The sequence below is a fragment of the Rhamphochromis sp. 'chilingali' genome, assembly GCF_963969265.1.
Source record: "Rhamphochromis sp. 'chilingali' genome assembly, chromosome: 18".
Lineage (NCBI taxonomy): Eukaryota > Metazoa > Chordata > Actinopteri > Cichliformes > Cichlidae > Rhamphochromis > Rhamphochromis sp. 'chilingali'.
The window spans coordinates 17,619-33,366 of NC_137945.1; the positions used below are offsets into that span (position 1 = coordinate 17,619).

The 15,748-nt window shown below is 44.0% G+C and overlaps 1 protein-coding gene across 1 annotated transcript; it reads right to left on the bottom strand.

Moving 5' to 3' along the window:
- Positions 1–1,733: 1,733 nt before the first annotated feature.
- LOC308385683 (zinc finger and BTB domain-containing protein 14-like) lies at positions 1,734–9,787 on the bottom strand. Its single transcript, XM_080864790.1, is given in 10 exon segments — positions 1,734–2,181; positions 3,280–3,375; positions 3,460–3,599; positions 3,680–3,765; positions 3,841–4,085; positions 4,153–4,290; positions 4,365–4,460; positions 4,609–4,779; positions 9,460–9,700; positions 9,702–9,787. Coding segments are annotated over 10 exon segments (1,425 nt in total). The 5' UTR covers positions 9,773–9,787; the 3' UTR covers positions 1,734–2,040.
- Positions 9,788–15,748: the final 5,961 nt, after the last annotated feature.

A 15,748-nucleotide genomic window follows, 5' to 3' on the forward strand; every position in this document is an offset into this window, starting at 1 on the left:
AATATGATGCTGTATAAAGCATATGTTTGGAGTCCTGTTGGGACCCCGAAAAACAGAACCACAGGCCTACATCTACGTACAAACGCATATTAAAATATTAATTCAAAAATTAAAACGTGTGATCAGTCTTGACATGGTTAATGGTCAATATTCACATGAAGTTAGAGTGTTGTCATGGCAGCCGGTTACATTCAGACGTTCTCACAGATGCTGAAAGTGCTGCTGCGCCAGCATCGGTTCATCTTTGATCAGAGATGGTCAACATCACACATTTACGTGTTAATGTATGAAACTCGTTATTAAAAACTTATTCGTGCCCCATCTTTACATCACGTCGGCCACATGACAAAACTCATTTTTCACTGACATTTGTTTTCTTGCTAGCTGATCTCAGAACAATGAAAGCAGACCAGCAGCAGCGCTCTCTCATCAGTTTACCGTCAGACCAGAGGTTTGTCCAGAATGTGCATGAGCAAAACACTGAGCATACCAGGATACAGCCAATGTTAACGGAAGACAGACATGCCCTCGACAAAGAGACAAAGCTGCAAAAGTTCCTCCGGTCTCCTGATCCTGCATCATCGAGATCAAGGAAAAGTGGGTAGGAGAAGGTCTTAGGAAAAGAGAAAAGCCCTTACCTTTGTGGCATCCAGTGCCACGCTGGATGTCTGCCATGTTGAAACCAGTTGATGGACTACAAAGCACACATCTGATTTCGCTAGGTGTTCTGACCCCATTGTTTTATGGTGGTCATAGAAACAAGATCAGCCTCCTTCTTTACAAAGGTCAGATTTACTGATGTCTGCAGCAGCTGAAAGCATTTCTCCATCATCAGTTATCCCAGCAGATTTGTACTGAAGGGAAAAACTAATTCTAAAGACTGCAATACCGCAAAAGGCATTACTATTCACTGAGCCTTAATGTGGAGCTCATGCAGCAACCGTTCAACAGGAAGTAGCAGTCCAGCTGTGAGTTTAACCGGCCGTTTTTGACTACTTTTGATTTTACTTCTATATTTCAACTTTAAAAACGGTTTATCTTGCCTTGTTTGGTATCATTATTTTCAGCACAACCTCAAATATCTGAAATTGGAGTTATTTTTTCATTTTGACATACTGTATTTGCACAATTAATCTAAATTCAGACAAAAAATGTAAAATCCGAGTAGAAAAAAGTTATGTTTTACTGTAAAAACCTCAAACATGTTTAATGAATCATTTTCATAACTTGAAATGCAATTATAAATTGTATATTTCTAAAAAAGTATGTACAAGATTTGCAAACTACAAAGTTATATGGTACTATTCACCAAAAAATGCAGCCAAGGCTTCAGGCGTGTTTTATATAACCATTTAAATCTATTTACAGAACAAGTTGATTGGTTGACATGGAAAACTTTAACAAAAATTAGGGGTGTTTTTTCTTTTTCTTTTTTCAATTGCAAACGGAGAGTGTTTGCTAGCGTTGTCCTTAGAAAACGCCGTTTCTTCCCGCTGTAAACACCGCTCTTTTGTTCAGAAAAACCATTGCGTGTATTTTTTAATCATAACTCTGGTTTTGTGGCCCATCGACACAATTTAAAAACTGGTATATAGTTTGAAGTCTGCACTTTCGACCTAAGTGGAAATGGAGACTCTGGGTCGCTGCATCTTGTTGTTGTGTTGTCTTAAATTGGTCATGTGACCAATGATGAACAACCTTTTTGGGCTAATAACCTTAGGAGAACATGTCGATAAGGTTGAATCTTTATTGAAACTGTTCTCTCTGTCATTGCTCATGAAACTGAGCAGAAGTGTTTATAATTTACACAGTTTATAAATTTATGCTTCAAACTGAAAAGACAAACACGCCAGGTTACAAATCACACATGTAGCCAGAGGGAGGTCACATGACAACATGTGAATCACATGACCGCTCGGTTTATCTTACACTTGGGTTCACGTGCATCAACTCGATGCAGGAAAAAAGGCTCCTAGCAAACACAGCCAAAGTCAGTTCAAAGTTTGTGAGAAAACAAAAGGTTAAAGGGCTGTCCAGATGTTAGGAGCAGCTGATGGAGTCCAGATGTTGCTCCTCAGCAGCCATGGCAGCAGCCTGCAGTGTCTCAGTGTCACTCTGCAAAGGATTCAGCTGCTTCCTCTCACTGTGCATGTTGTTCTCATGACGCTTCAGATCTGACGCCTGAAATGACAGAAGGACAGTGAACGCACCACAACACAAACGTACCGGCACTACGGACACTGTGTAATACTACAGCATAATATTACACATACTTAGTGCAGTACTGTATATACTCTGTTATAGTACTTGTGTTGACATGCAGATGTTGATGTAATGATAAGGCTGACCAGCAGGGGGCACTGCATTTAAGAAAGCTGATGAATGGCAACAGTGGGGCACCTAAAAGAAGACTGGTCTGTGGTGTTGCATAATAATGTTTGGCGAGGAAGCTCACAATGCAAAAGAGGATGCTGTGTTATTTTTAACTAGGAAGACCACACAGTACTGTGTATATACTGATTGCAGTACTGTATATATGGTATAATATGTACTAGAGATGGACCGATCTGATATTACGTATCGGTATCGGTCCAATACTGACGTGAATTACTGGATCGGATATCGGAGAGAAATAAAAAATGTAATTCGATCCATTAAATATCAAAAAAGCACCTCACAAAACTTGCGACACGGCGTAACTCGGCTCATAACGTCGCAGCAGTGTGGTCACCTGATAGAGCGGCTGTGTGTATTTGTAGCCTCGCTACCAAACCAGCATTTCATCTCCGAGGAAGTGATCCCAGAGAGAAGTAAAACAAGTGTGTAAGTTCATCTCTGAGTGTTTGTAAAGCATTCCAGCGTTACGCTTAACAACCGATATATGTTTTAGAGCCCTATTAGTTTGGTTGCTTACTCTTTAAAATACCAGAATAGGAGGATGGAGCAGGTTTAAGTTTATTAGATTGATCAGTGTTGCTGAACTATGAAATATTTTGGGTGCAGTGTATTTTTTACATACAGGTATAACAGAATAGCTTTAGTGTTGTTGTTTATTTAAACTTGAGTATGAACTTATACAAAAAGCAGCAAGATATTAAAAAAAGAGTTTTATTGATTAAAAAACACTATATTGGATTCATATCGGTATCGGCCGATATCCAAATTTATGATATCGGTGTCGGACATTAAAAGTGGTATCGTGCCATCTCTAGTCTATATACTGTGTGTAGTACTGTCTATATATACCATATGTAGTACTCAGTACACTGAGTGCAGTACCTTGGCGAAGGCCTTGGTGCAGGACGGACAGACGAACGGTTTCTCTCCTCTGTGTCTCCTCTCGTGATCCTTCAGGTGAGACTTGTGTTTAAAAGCCTGCAGGCACACAGGTGAGAGCCAGACTGGTTACAATGGTGACAGGAAAGATGGGCGCACAGGTGAGAGGACAGGTGAGTTCACCTTTTCGCACATCTGGCAGGCGAAGGGCCGCTCGTTGCTGTGAACTCGTTCGTGTTTCTTCAGGTCCGGAGCGCGAATGAACGATTTCCCACACACGTCACACCTGTAGGGTTTGAAACCTGCATGGATCTTCAGGTGTTCTGAACAGACAGGTGAGGGTTAGGGTGACCTCAGGGAGCATAGAAGTAAGAAGCAAGTAAACGTACGTGGGTGTGGTTACCTTTCAGGTGAGCGTGGGTAGTGAAAGCTTTGGTGCAAATGTCACAGGCGAACGGACGCTCGGCCGAGTGAAGCTTCTCGTGCTTCCTGAGCAGAGACAGACAGATGTGTCCTTCGCCTGTGGCTTCAAGATCCATTTTCATCATTGAGGTGTGTACTTACCTGAGTCTGCTCTCATCCAAGAAAGTCTTCCCACACACCTGGCAGGCGAGCTGCTCGCGGTGTCCGTACAGCAGGTATTCGAACTTCATGTCGGCAGTCGCCGTTGACCAGCCTGGCGGCTGCTCGTCCTTCACTTCCCCTATGCTGTCCGCGAAGGTCAGCGTCTGTGTGGCGTGATGCTCCGCTCCAAGCTCTTTAGGCTCCGCCTCCATCTCCGTCACCACATCCTGGTTGTAGCAGGTTACCTGGATGGACGATGTGTCAGTGACAGTCGTCGTGGATACAGGAATACTCAGGTGTAAGTATGCGTACCTTGTGCACATCCTCATTGGTCAGTTCCTTTAGGATCGCCTCTTGCACATGCAGCGCTGTACTGGGAGACTTCTCCAGCTCCGGATTGGCCGAGGGCTCCACAAGGTCATCTGTGGCGGACGTGTCATCGTCAAGCACCTACACACAACAGTAATCAGATTACAAAGTACAGGCTCTGACAGTTAACTGGTAAACAATGGGTTAATCCGTACCTCCGAGTCGGCGGCCAGCTGAGCCTCAGGCGGCAGCGCCATCTTTACGATGTCATAGGGAAACTTCTCCTTGTCCTCCGACGACACATCTCGCTTCTGAGGACACACCCACCAACACCTGTTACCTGTGTGTGTCACCAGCTTGTGTGTTACATGCATTTTATGCTACCTGCATGTGCATTACCTGTGTACACGCTTCACTTGTATGTGGATTACCTGTCTGTGTGTCGCCCGTGTGTGTTACCTGAGAGCAGAGTTTGTCAAGGAAGCGGATGCCGAGGATCTGGCCTGATGACATCATCAGGTTGACGTCCTTCTTCTTCACAGAGATCTTTGCCGTGTACATGTAGTTCAGGACTTCCTCAAAGATGTCAGAGCGGATGAAGTCAATCTCAATCACTGATGAGTTGTCCACCTGAGAAGACACACACGTACAGGTGAGACATCTCACCAGAACACACTCGGGAACCCCTGGAGGCCATGAAGTGAACTGCAGTCACCATACATATACACATACATGTATGATGTATGTGTATACAGGGAGTGCAGAATTATTAGGCAAGTTGTATTTTTGAGCAATAATTTTATTATTGAACAACAACCATGTTCTCAATGAACCCAAAAAACTCATTAATATCAAAGCTGAATGTTTTTGGAAGTAGTTTTTAGTTTGTTTTTAGTTTTAGCTATTTTAGGGGGATATCTGTGTGTGCAGGTGACTATTACTGTGCATAATTATAAGGCAACTTAACAAAAAACAAATATATACCCATTTCAATTATTTATTTTTACCAGTGACACCAATGTAACATCTCCACATTCACAAATATACATTTCTGACATTCAAAACAAAACAAAAACAAATCAGCGACCAATATAGCCACCTTTCTTTGCAAGGACACTCAAAAGCCTGCCATCCATGGATTCTGTCAGTGTTTTGATCTGTTCACCATCAACATTGCGTGCAGCAGCAACCACAGCCTCCCAGACACTGTTCAGAGAGGTGTACTGTTTTCCCTCCTTGTAAATCTCACATTTGATGATGGACCACAGGTTCTCAATGGGGTTCAGATCAGGTGAACAAGGTGGCCATGTCATTAGTTTTTCTTCTTTTATACCCTTTCTTGCCAGCCACGCTGTGGAGTACTTGGACGCGTGTGATGGAGCGTTGTCCTGCATGAAAATCATGTTTTTCTTGAAGGATGCAGACTTCTTCCTGTACCACTGCTTGAAGAAGGTGTCTTCCAGAAACTGGCAGTAGGACTGGGAGTTGAGCTTGACTCCATCCTCAACCCGAAAAGGACCCACAAGCTCATCTTTGATGATACCAGCCCAAACCAGTACTCCACCTCCACCTTGCTGGCGTCTGAGTCGGGCTGGAGCTCTCTGCCCTTTACCAATCCAGCCACGGGCCCATCAAGACTCACTCTCATTTCATCAGTCCATAAAACCTTAGAAAAACCAGTCTTGAGATATTTCTTGGCCCAGTCTTGACGTTTCAGCTTGTGTGTCTTGTTCAGTGGTGGTCGTCTTTCAGCCTTTCTTACCTTGGCCATGTCTCTGAGTATTGCACACCTTGTGCTCTTGGGCACTCCAGTGATGTTGCAGCTCTGAAATATGGCCAAACTGGTGGCAAGTGGCATCTTGGCAGCTGCACGCTTGACTTTTCTCAGTTCATGGGCAGTTATTTTGCGCCTTGGTTTTTCCACACGCTTCTTGCGACCCTGTTGACTATTTTGAATGAAACGCTTGATTGTTCGATGATCACGCTTCAGAAGCTTTGCAATTTTGAGACTGCTGCATCCCTCTGCAAGATATCTCACTATTTTTGACTTTTCTGAGCCTGTCAAGTCCTTCTTTTGACCCATTTTGCCAAAGGAAAGGACGTTGCCTAATAATTATGCACACCTGATATAGGGTGTTGATGTCATTAGACCACACCCCTTCTCATTACAGAGATGCACATCACCTAATATGCTTAATTGGTAGTAGGCTTTCGAGCCTATACAGCTTGGAGTAAGACAACATGCATGAAGAGGATGATGTGGACAAAATACTCATTTGCCTAATAATTCTGCACTCCCTGTATGTGGGGGCGATCGTGGCTCAAGAGTTGGGAGTTCGCCTTGTAATCGGAAGGTTGCCGGTTCGAGCCCTGGCTTGGACAGTCTCGGTCGTTGTGTCCTTGGGCAAGACACTTCACCTGTTGCCTACTCGTGGTCAGAGGTGGCGCCAGTGTCCGGCAGCCTCGCCTCTGTCAGTGCGCCCCAGGGTGGCTGTGGCTACAATGTAGCTGCCATCACCAGTGTGTGAATGGGTGGATGACTGGATATGTAAAGCGCTTTGGGGTCCTTAGGGACTAGTAAAGCGCTATATAAATACAGGCCATTTACCATATATATACACATATCCATATATAGGAGGAGATATATATATATATATCTTTAAGAAGGGAGACCGGAGGGTGTGTTCCAACTACAGGGGATCACACTCCTCAGCCTCCCTGGGAAAGTCTATGCCAGGGTGCTGGAAAGGAGAGTTCGTCCGCTAGTCGAACCTCGGATACAGGAGGAACAATGCAGTTTTCGTCCTGGTCGCGGAACACTGGACCAGCTCTTTATCCGCTCGAGGATACTTGAGGGTGCATGGGAGTTTGCCCAACCAGTCTACATGTGTTTTGTGGACTTGGAGAAGGCATTTGACCGTGTCCCTCGGGGTGTCCTGAGGGAGGTGTTGCGGGAGTATGGGGTGTCTGGCCCATTGCTACGGGCCATTCGATCCCTATACAACCGTTGCAAGAGCTTGGTTCACATTGCCGGCAATAAGTCGGACTCGTTCCCGGTGGGTGATGGGCTCTGCCAGGGCTGCCCTTTGTCTCCGGTTCTGTTCATAATTTTTATGGACAGGATTTCTAGGCGCAGCCAAGTGGCGGAGGGCTTTCGCTTTGGTGGCCTCAGAATCTCATCTCTGATTTTTGCGGATGATGTGGTTCTGTTGGCTTCATCGGGTGAGGGCCTCCAGCTCGCACTGGAACGGTTCGCAGCCGAGTGTGAAGCAGCGGGAATGAGGATCAGCACCTCCAAATCTGAGGCCATGGTTCCCAGCCGGACAAGGGTGGAGTGCCCACTCCGGGTCGGGGATGAGTTCCTGCCCCAAGTGGAGGAGTTCAAGTATCTCGGGGTCTTGTTCGCGAGTGATGGGAGAAGGGAGCCGGAGATCGACAGACGGATTGGGGCTGCAGTCATGCAGACGCTGCACCGGTCCGTCGTGGTGAAGAGGGAGCTGAGTGTAAAAGCGAAGCTCTCAAAGGCGCTATTTAAATAAAATGTATTATTATTATTATTAATTTACCGGTCGATCTACGTCCCTACCCTCACCTATGGCAATGAGCTGTGGGTAGTTACCGAAAGAACGAGATCGCGGATACAAGCGGCAGAAATGAGCTTCCTCCGAAGGGTGGCTGGCCTCTCCCTTAGAGATAGGGTGAGAAGTTCGGCCATCTGGGAGGGGCTCAGAGTAGAGCAGCTGCTGCTCCACATCGAAAGGAGCCAGCTGAGGTGGTTCGGGCATCTGACAAGGATGCCCCCTGGGCACCTCCTGGGTGAGGTGTTCCAGGCATGTCCCACCGGGAGGAGGCCCCGGGGCAGACCCAGGACACGCTGGAGAGATTATATCTCTCGGCTGGCCTGGGAACGCCTTGGTATTCCCCCGGATAAGCTGGAGGAGGTGGCTGGGGAGAGGGAGGTCTGGGCCTCTTTGCTTAGGCTGCTGCCCCCGCGACCCGGCCTCAGATAAAGCGGATGAAGATGGATGGATGGATGGATATATATATATATACTGTGTTACTGTGTGTTTGTGTGTGCGTAACCATTATACCCTGAACTGGGACACAGCACACAGCTGTTAAGCTGTGAAGAGGACTCTCCATTTACATGAACAAACTGGAGTCTATTAGATAGATATGATACAAACCACTGCAGCGCAGTACCTGTAACACCTACAGCATGTTCTAATCGCTCTAATAGGATATTATGGTCGACAGTATCGAACGCTGCACTGAGGTCTAGCAGGACAAGCACAGAGATGAGTCCACTGTCAGAGGCCATAAGAAGATCATTTGTAACCTTCACTAAAGCTGTTTCTGTGCTGTGATGAGCTCTGAAACCTGACTGAAACTCTTCAAATAAGCCTCTGCAGATGATCTGTTAGCTGTTTGACAACTACTCTTTCAAGGATGTTTGATATGAAAGGAAGGTTGGAGATTGGCCTATAATTAGCTACGACTGCCGGGTCTAGAGATGCTTTTTGAGTAAAGGTTTAACTACAGCCAGCTTGAAGGCCTGTGGTACATAGCCGATCATTAGAGATAGGTTGATCATATTTAAGATCGAAGCATTAATTAATGGCAGGACTTCTTTGAGCAGTTTTGTAGGAATGGGGTCTAAAAGACACGTTGATGGTTTGGAGGAAGTAATTATTGAAGTTAACTCAGAAAGATCAACTGGAGAAAAAGAGTCTAACTTAACATCAATACTAAGCATTAGTACTAAGAGCAGCTGTAGATAATATTACATCTGTGGGATGATTATTGGTCTTTTTTTCTCTAATGTATAAATTTTATTTGTGAAGAAGTTCATGAAGTCATTACTAGTTAACGTTAAAGGGATGGTTGGCTCAACAGAGCTCTGACTGTTTGTCAGCCTGGCTACAGAGCTGAAGAGAAACCTGGGGTTGTTCTTATTTTCTTCAATCAGTGACGAATAGTAAGATGTTCTGGCTTCGCGGAGGGCTTTCTTATAAAGCAGCAAACTATTTCTCCAGGCTAAATGATGATCCTCTAAAATGAAATGATGAAATTAAATGTGTTGTAGATTTAAATGTTAATAAGATGTTGCTGGCGGGGACCTTGGTGTCACCTTGCACAGTCGGTCTTCACCAGGTAAACTGTATTTGTTGTATTATTGTACTCTTTACCTTACTATCTAAATTGCCTGAGGCAACTGTTGTTGGCACTATACTAATAAAACTGAAAAAATCTGCACAATACTTTGTGTTCGAAGTACTCATTAAGTACACAGATGTATTTTTGAGGTACCTCGTGTTTTTTGAAGAGCTTTTTAAAGTAGTTGGAGCAGGCGGCGAGGACGCAGCGGTGAGCACGGAACTTGACGTCTTCGACGACCACGGCAATGTCGCAGTGCTCGCCCTCCAGCCGCTGCTCGTTCAGCAGCTTCAAGAAGATGCTCTTATGTTCGTCGTCCACGTACTTCACCATTTCCGCCATCTGAGAACAGGTACAGATCACGTGATCAGGTTCAAAGCACCCTGGTCTGGGGGTAATGATACTCACAGCTAGTATTATCCCCCAGGACTGAAACCACCTGACCAATCAAAATGTGTGACATCATCAACACCCGTTTTTACATTACAATCATGTGAGGTTCTCCTCGTGTCTCTGATCTATACCTTCCCCATCCTAAGGCCTCAGGCATGAATGATCAGCGTTCTATGTCAGAGGTCCAGGACACCATTTCTCCCTTCAGCTATGACCGAGGCGATGCCCCGGCTCCAGCAACAACCAGGTGTTGATGGTTAGCTAACGACACTAGCCAGGAAGAACATCTGTAGCTGTTTGCATGAGGTCACAGCTGATCACGTGATACGTCACATGATACTGAACACAGATGACATCAGCTCTGACATTACAACAGCGTAAATGGAGTTGCAGTACACAGCTGGATGGTGTCTGTTACCATAGCAACCTGGTCACCTGTTACTGCATCATGCTGTTTGTGGTAAATGGACTGGTTCTTATGTAGCACTTCTCTTTGAGCGCTATATACAACGCGCCTCTGTCTCCCAATCACACTCATTCACACTCTAATGGAGAAACAAGGGTACACAGACTGCAGCGGCCAGAGATCGGACCGCCGACCTTCCAATCAGCAGACCTGACCTGCTCCAACCCTTATACATAAACTTCCTGTATTATTTCAAATTAAAAGCCTTTCACTGCAAACGTGTGAGCAGGCTTTTATTGTCAGGTCATGTGATCCATGTGTCACATGTTCACAGGCCTCCTCCGACTCACGGTGCGGTTTTAAAGATTTCCCTTCAGAGTGTTTGGATTCTTAAAAACAGTCGATGTTTGAGATCGCACCATCAGCGTAATGATGATTCATCTTTGAACTTTCTGTCACATCAACCACCACTAACTGTTAATGATGTCACTTCCTGTCAGCTCACTGAACCCACTGAGTCCATTTTGCTAGTGAAAGTTCTTCACTGAGAGACGTGACCCGAAAGTATCTGTGTGGCGGCCATAATCAGAGCTGTCCCACATACTAAGGAAAGGAGCTTCAGTGCGTCCTTAAGCAGAGGAGACGCCGGAGCATCCTTTAGATAGCTGTCCACAGTCCTAATCTTTCATGAAAACATCGACGTAATATCATGTGTTCGTCATAACTGCATTTTCTATTTCATCGGTAACCTGCTGACATATTTACAGTTTTTATCAGCAGCTGTTAAACTCACAACTGAACATCACACAGCTAGAATAAAACTACTTCCCGTTGAGTCGTCGCTGTGTGAAGAACGCTGTATGAGCACAACACTAGGGCAGGGCGATATGGCCAAAAATATATATCACGATATATATTTGAAAATTTGCGATAACGATATAACTGACGATAACCATGTATAATATCCACTGAAGTTAAAAAGAGGTGCTTTGCAACATTAAACTGCAGTGTGCCAAATAAAAAAGTCAAATATGTATTTTTCGGACCATAAGGTGCACAGGATTATAAGGCACATCAAGCGAAACAAAGCAGTCAGATAAATCAAACTTTATTGAACTCATTCTTCTTGCTTCCTCCACTTCTGTACCATTGATTCATTAATGTTGAATTCTCTGGCAGCAGCTCTATTCCCATGTTGTTGCAGTATATTAATGACTAACCTCGTATTGTGGATGGATTATCTCAGTTGTTCTCCTGACTGAAGTTTGGTCCGTTTACAGCATCCTGCCATGCGATTGCATTTGTCTCTAACTATCAGGAACCTTAACGTTAACTTTTATAAGTGGAAAAGTGTTAGTGTTCGTCCTCCAGCTTCACTGTTTATGTTATGCTAACATAGCTGTGTCGCTAGCGATCACGTAGCACAGCATTAAACACCAGCTAGCCCAACTTCAGTAACGCTACAAACGTCATTGTCTTCATTTATATTGGAAGTGATAGCAGAGCTGTACGTTTGATTTTTTTTTTCAGAAATCTCTCAGTCAGAACATGCTATATCATGCTTAGGTAACTAGCGAAACTAGCGAGCTAACTTCCGCTAACTTCTAACTCCGTTAAATGTAATGAATTCTGTTTTCATGGATGCCTGGATGTTAAACATCATAGTTATACCTGGTAAAGCAGCAACACTGGTCATTTTATTAAAGATGGAAGAATTTAGACAGTTTTTAACTCTCAGTGATGTTCGTTTGACTTCGGGACCTTAAAGGACGGCGTTTAGGACCCAGATTACTCCCAGATTAACGAGCACCTTAGGCCAACAAATACGGCAATAACGATGGCCACTTGCATGTTCTACAAAAAAAAAGTGCTTTGTTGTGTATCTGATGGACAAACACCAAACCAGTTAAGTTGCACCATTTTTACAAACTAATTCTGGTTCATCCGTTTCACTCAATCTGCTTTCCTCATTCTCATTCTCCGTTACCGCCGCGCTTTTTCGGCACTGCGCTTGCGTGTTTTACCCATATTCTATCGCAGTATTTCATTTTCTTATCGTTGCCTAGCATTGTACCAGTATTACCGTGAACGGTATAATATGCCCCAGCCCTACTCAACACTGTGATCTACATGAACTGACCAGCGTGTGCTTAGAGGACTTAACAGTCTTCAGGACTCATGCTTCATGTCAGCTGGGATCAGTGATGATGGAGGACTGTTACTGCAAATCCCAAACAGGGTGGAGGAAAGGAGTTCCACAGCAGGAAAATATAAAAATGTGAGATTTCATCTTGTGCTATGTAAGGTAACTTATTCTAATCTCCTAACAGTCACTTCCTTACAAAGAAAAAGCAGCCAGCTATGTTTTTAGCAGAGCAAATTAGTGGCTCAATATTTCCGGCAGTTCAGACACATGAGCTGAGGCTCAGTGTGCTTTGGATATATGAGAGAGCTCTGAGGGTCAGGACGCAGTCGTTCCACCTGTGTGAACAGCTGATGTACACCATCCCTGTACAATGCTGGGTTTACACTGTGCGATTTTTGGCCCATTTTGAGCCGATTTTTGAGTCGTGCGAACGTTTTGTTGATCGGCCCGATTTTGGCCTTCATCGTGTGTCGTGTAAATGGTAAATGGCCTGTATTTATATAGCGCTTTACTAGTCCCTAAGGACCCCAAAGCGCTTTACATATCCAGTCATCCACCCATTCACACACTGGTGATGGCAAGCGATTAACACCTCACGACCAGCTCCCGGTTTGAAATCCACATGACCGTCGTGAGTGTCACCGCAGCCGCTCACACTGCGCACACGCAAACACATAAACGTTGGTGAAAAAGACGGAGCAGCAGTGCAGCGTGTGATCTGGAAACAAGCGATGGAGGCACTTGTAGAACTTTGGAAAGCTCATCCGAGCCTTTTCGATGTGGCCTCACAAAATTATCACGACCACAACAACCATGAAAATAGTTGGATTTACATTGCTGCTCAATAACAGCTGCCTGATTTTTCATTAGCAATTTAGCAAAGTTGATGGTGGTGTGTGTCTGTGTGAGTGAAAGACAGAGAGGGAGCGAGCGACAGAATTTCTGTTATAACCTTCATGCTATGGACGCACAGTGTGAGCACTCGGGGCGCATCAGAGCATCGGGCCGTATAGTGTGAGACCCTGCATTGTGACCTACGACCTTCTAACCCCTGCGAGTCAATCGTACAGTTTGAGCAGAAGCTGAATAACGCGACTGAAAAAAAAAATCGCAGTGTCTGCCCAGCTTTAGTCATCCTCTTAACACACTGTATACTGCAACAGCTACACCCTTTTTGCACATGCTCTTCTTTCTTATTCAGACATTTATCAATAAGTGACTTCTACACACACACACACACACACACACACACACACACACACACATATATATATATATATATATATATATATATATGTGTGTATATATATATATATATATATATATATATATATATATATATATATATATATATATATATATATATATATAGTGTAGTATATAGTAGGGCTGGGCCATATTGTACCGTTCATATATTGTACCGGTATAATGTTAGGCAAAGATAGGAAAATGAAATATCGCGATAGAATATGAGTAAAACGCGCATGCAGTGCCTTTGTTTTCATACGCACATGGCCGATTGCTGAGTGAAATAGATGAACCAGAATTGGTTTGTAAAAATGGTGCAACTTCAGTGATGTGGAACTGGTTTGGTGTTTGTCCGTCAGATACACGACAAAGCACAATTTTTTGCAGAACATGCAAGCGGCCGTCGTTATTGTCGTATTTGTCAGACTAAGATGCTCTTAAATCTGGGAGTAATCTGTGTCCTAAACTCTGTATGCTTCAGTTCAAACGAACACTGCAGCATCACTGATAGTTAAAAACTGTCTCAATTCTTTCATCTTTAATAAAATGACCAGTGTTGCTGCTTTACCAGGTGTAACTATGAAGTTTAACTTCCAGGCATCCATGAAAACAAAATTTATTACATTTAACGGAGTTAGAAGTTAGCAGGAAGCTAGCGGAAGTTTGCTCGCTAGTTTCGCTAGTTACCTAAGCATGATATTGCATGTTCTGACTGAGAGATTTCTGAAAAAATTCAAACGTACAGCTCTGCTATCACGTCCAACATAAATGAAGACAGGAAACTAAACAGCAGTGACGTTTGTAGTTACTGAAGTTGGGCTAGCTGGTATATAATGATGTGCTACGTGATCGCTAGCGACACAGCTATGTTAGCATAACATAAACAGTGAAGCTGGAGGACGAACACTAACACTTTTCCACTTATAAAAGTTAACGTTAAGGTTCCTGATAGTTAGAGACAAATGCAATCGCATGGCAGGATGCTGTAAACGGACCAAACTTCAGTCAGGAGAACAACTGAGATAATCCATCCACAATACGAGGTTAGTCATTAATATACTGCAACAACATGGGAATAGAGCAGCTGCCAGAGAATTCAACATTAATGAATCAATGGTACAGAAGTGGAGGAAGCAAGAAGAATGAGTTTAATAAAGTTTGATTTATCTGACTGCTTTGTTTCGCTTAATGTGCCTTATAATCCCGTGCACCTTATGGTCCAAAAGATACGTACTGCACACTGCAGTTTAATGTTGCAAAGCACCTCTTTTTAACTTCAGTGGATATTATACATGGTTATGCTCAGGATATGTCAGCCCATTTCTACTGGAAATGCCTTTTGGTTATACTTTAAGCAAGGAATTTACATTTGCACTGTTACATTTTTATAAAGCTTTAATTTACATAAAAACCAGCTTCTTGTTTAAGTGAAAATAAATGGGAGGTTGTCTTTTTGCGCTAGTAATGTTGTGGAGTTGTATTTTGTCTCGCATCAATTATATCGTCAGTTATATCGTTATCGCAAATTTTCAAATATATATCGTGATAAATATTTTTGGCCATATCGCCCTGCTCTAGTATATAGTATATTGTGTCTATTAGTTACTTCTTGTAATGTCTGTCTTTGTTACTGTTTGTACTGGAGCACTGTAATCAAAATAATTTCTCCAGGGATTAATAAAGTATTCTGATATCTGATTCTGACCTACTGACGAACAGTCTGAGGACGGAGGTTTTTCTTGGGACGATTCCACACTTGCTCTAAGGAAAGGAAACAAGGCTAGGACATAGGAAGTGGTAAGGCTGAGGTCAAAGGTGAAACACTTTTCAACAGCTTTATTTCCAACTGCTGTAATCCAGGAACTCTGAGCAGAACTGCAGCCAATTGGCTTAACAAACAACACGTGATCAATGTTCAATCAGCAGATCAATTCGCTGATAATCATCAATGCTGTCGTTGATCCAGCTGTCACGTGCTGCTGTAATACCAGACTCGGGTACACGCGCGCGCAGTACATGCAGCTTCTATACAGCGGACACGCGCATGGAACGCGTGCACGCTGCGAGTCGAGCTGAGGAGACGAGAGCAGGCTAGCTGTTAGCATGTAGCCGTTAATATCGATCGTTGATCGGAGCGTTCCGGTACAGCCCGGCCCGGGATAGCCTGTCCCGGTACCGGTCCAACCCGGGATAAAGCCAGCCAATTCCGGTCTGAACGGCGCTTGGTGAGGATCGGGGAAAGTCGCGTT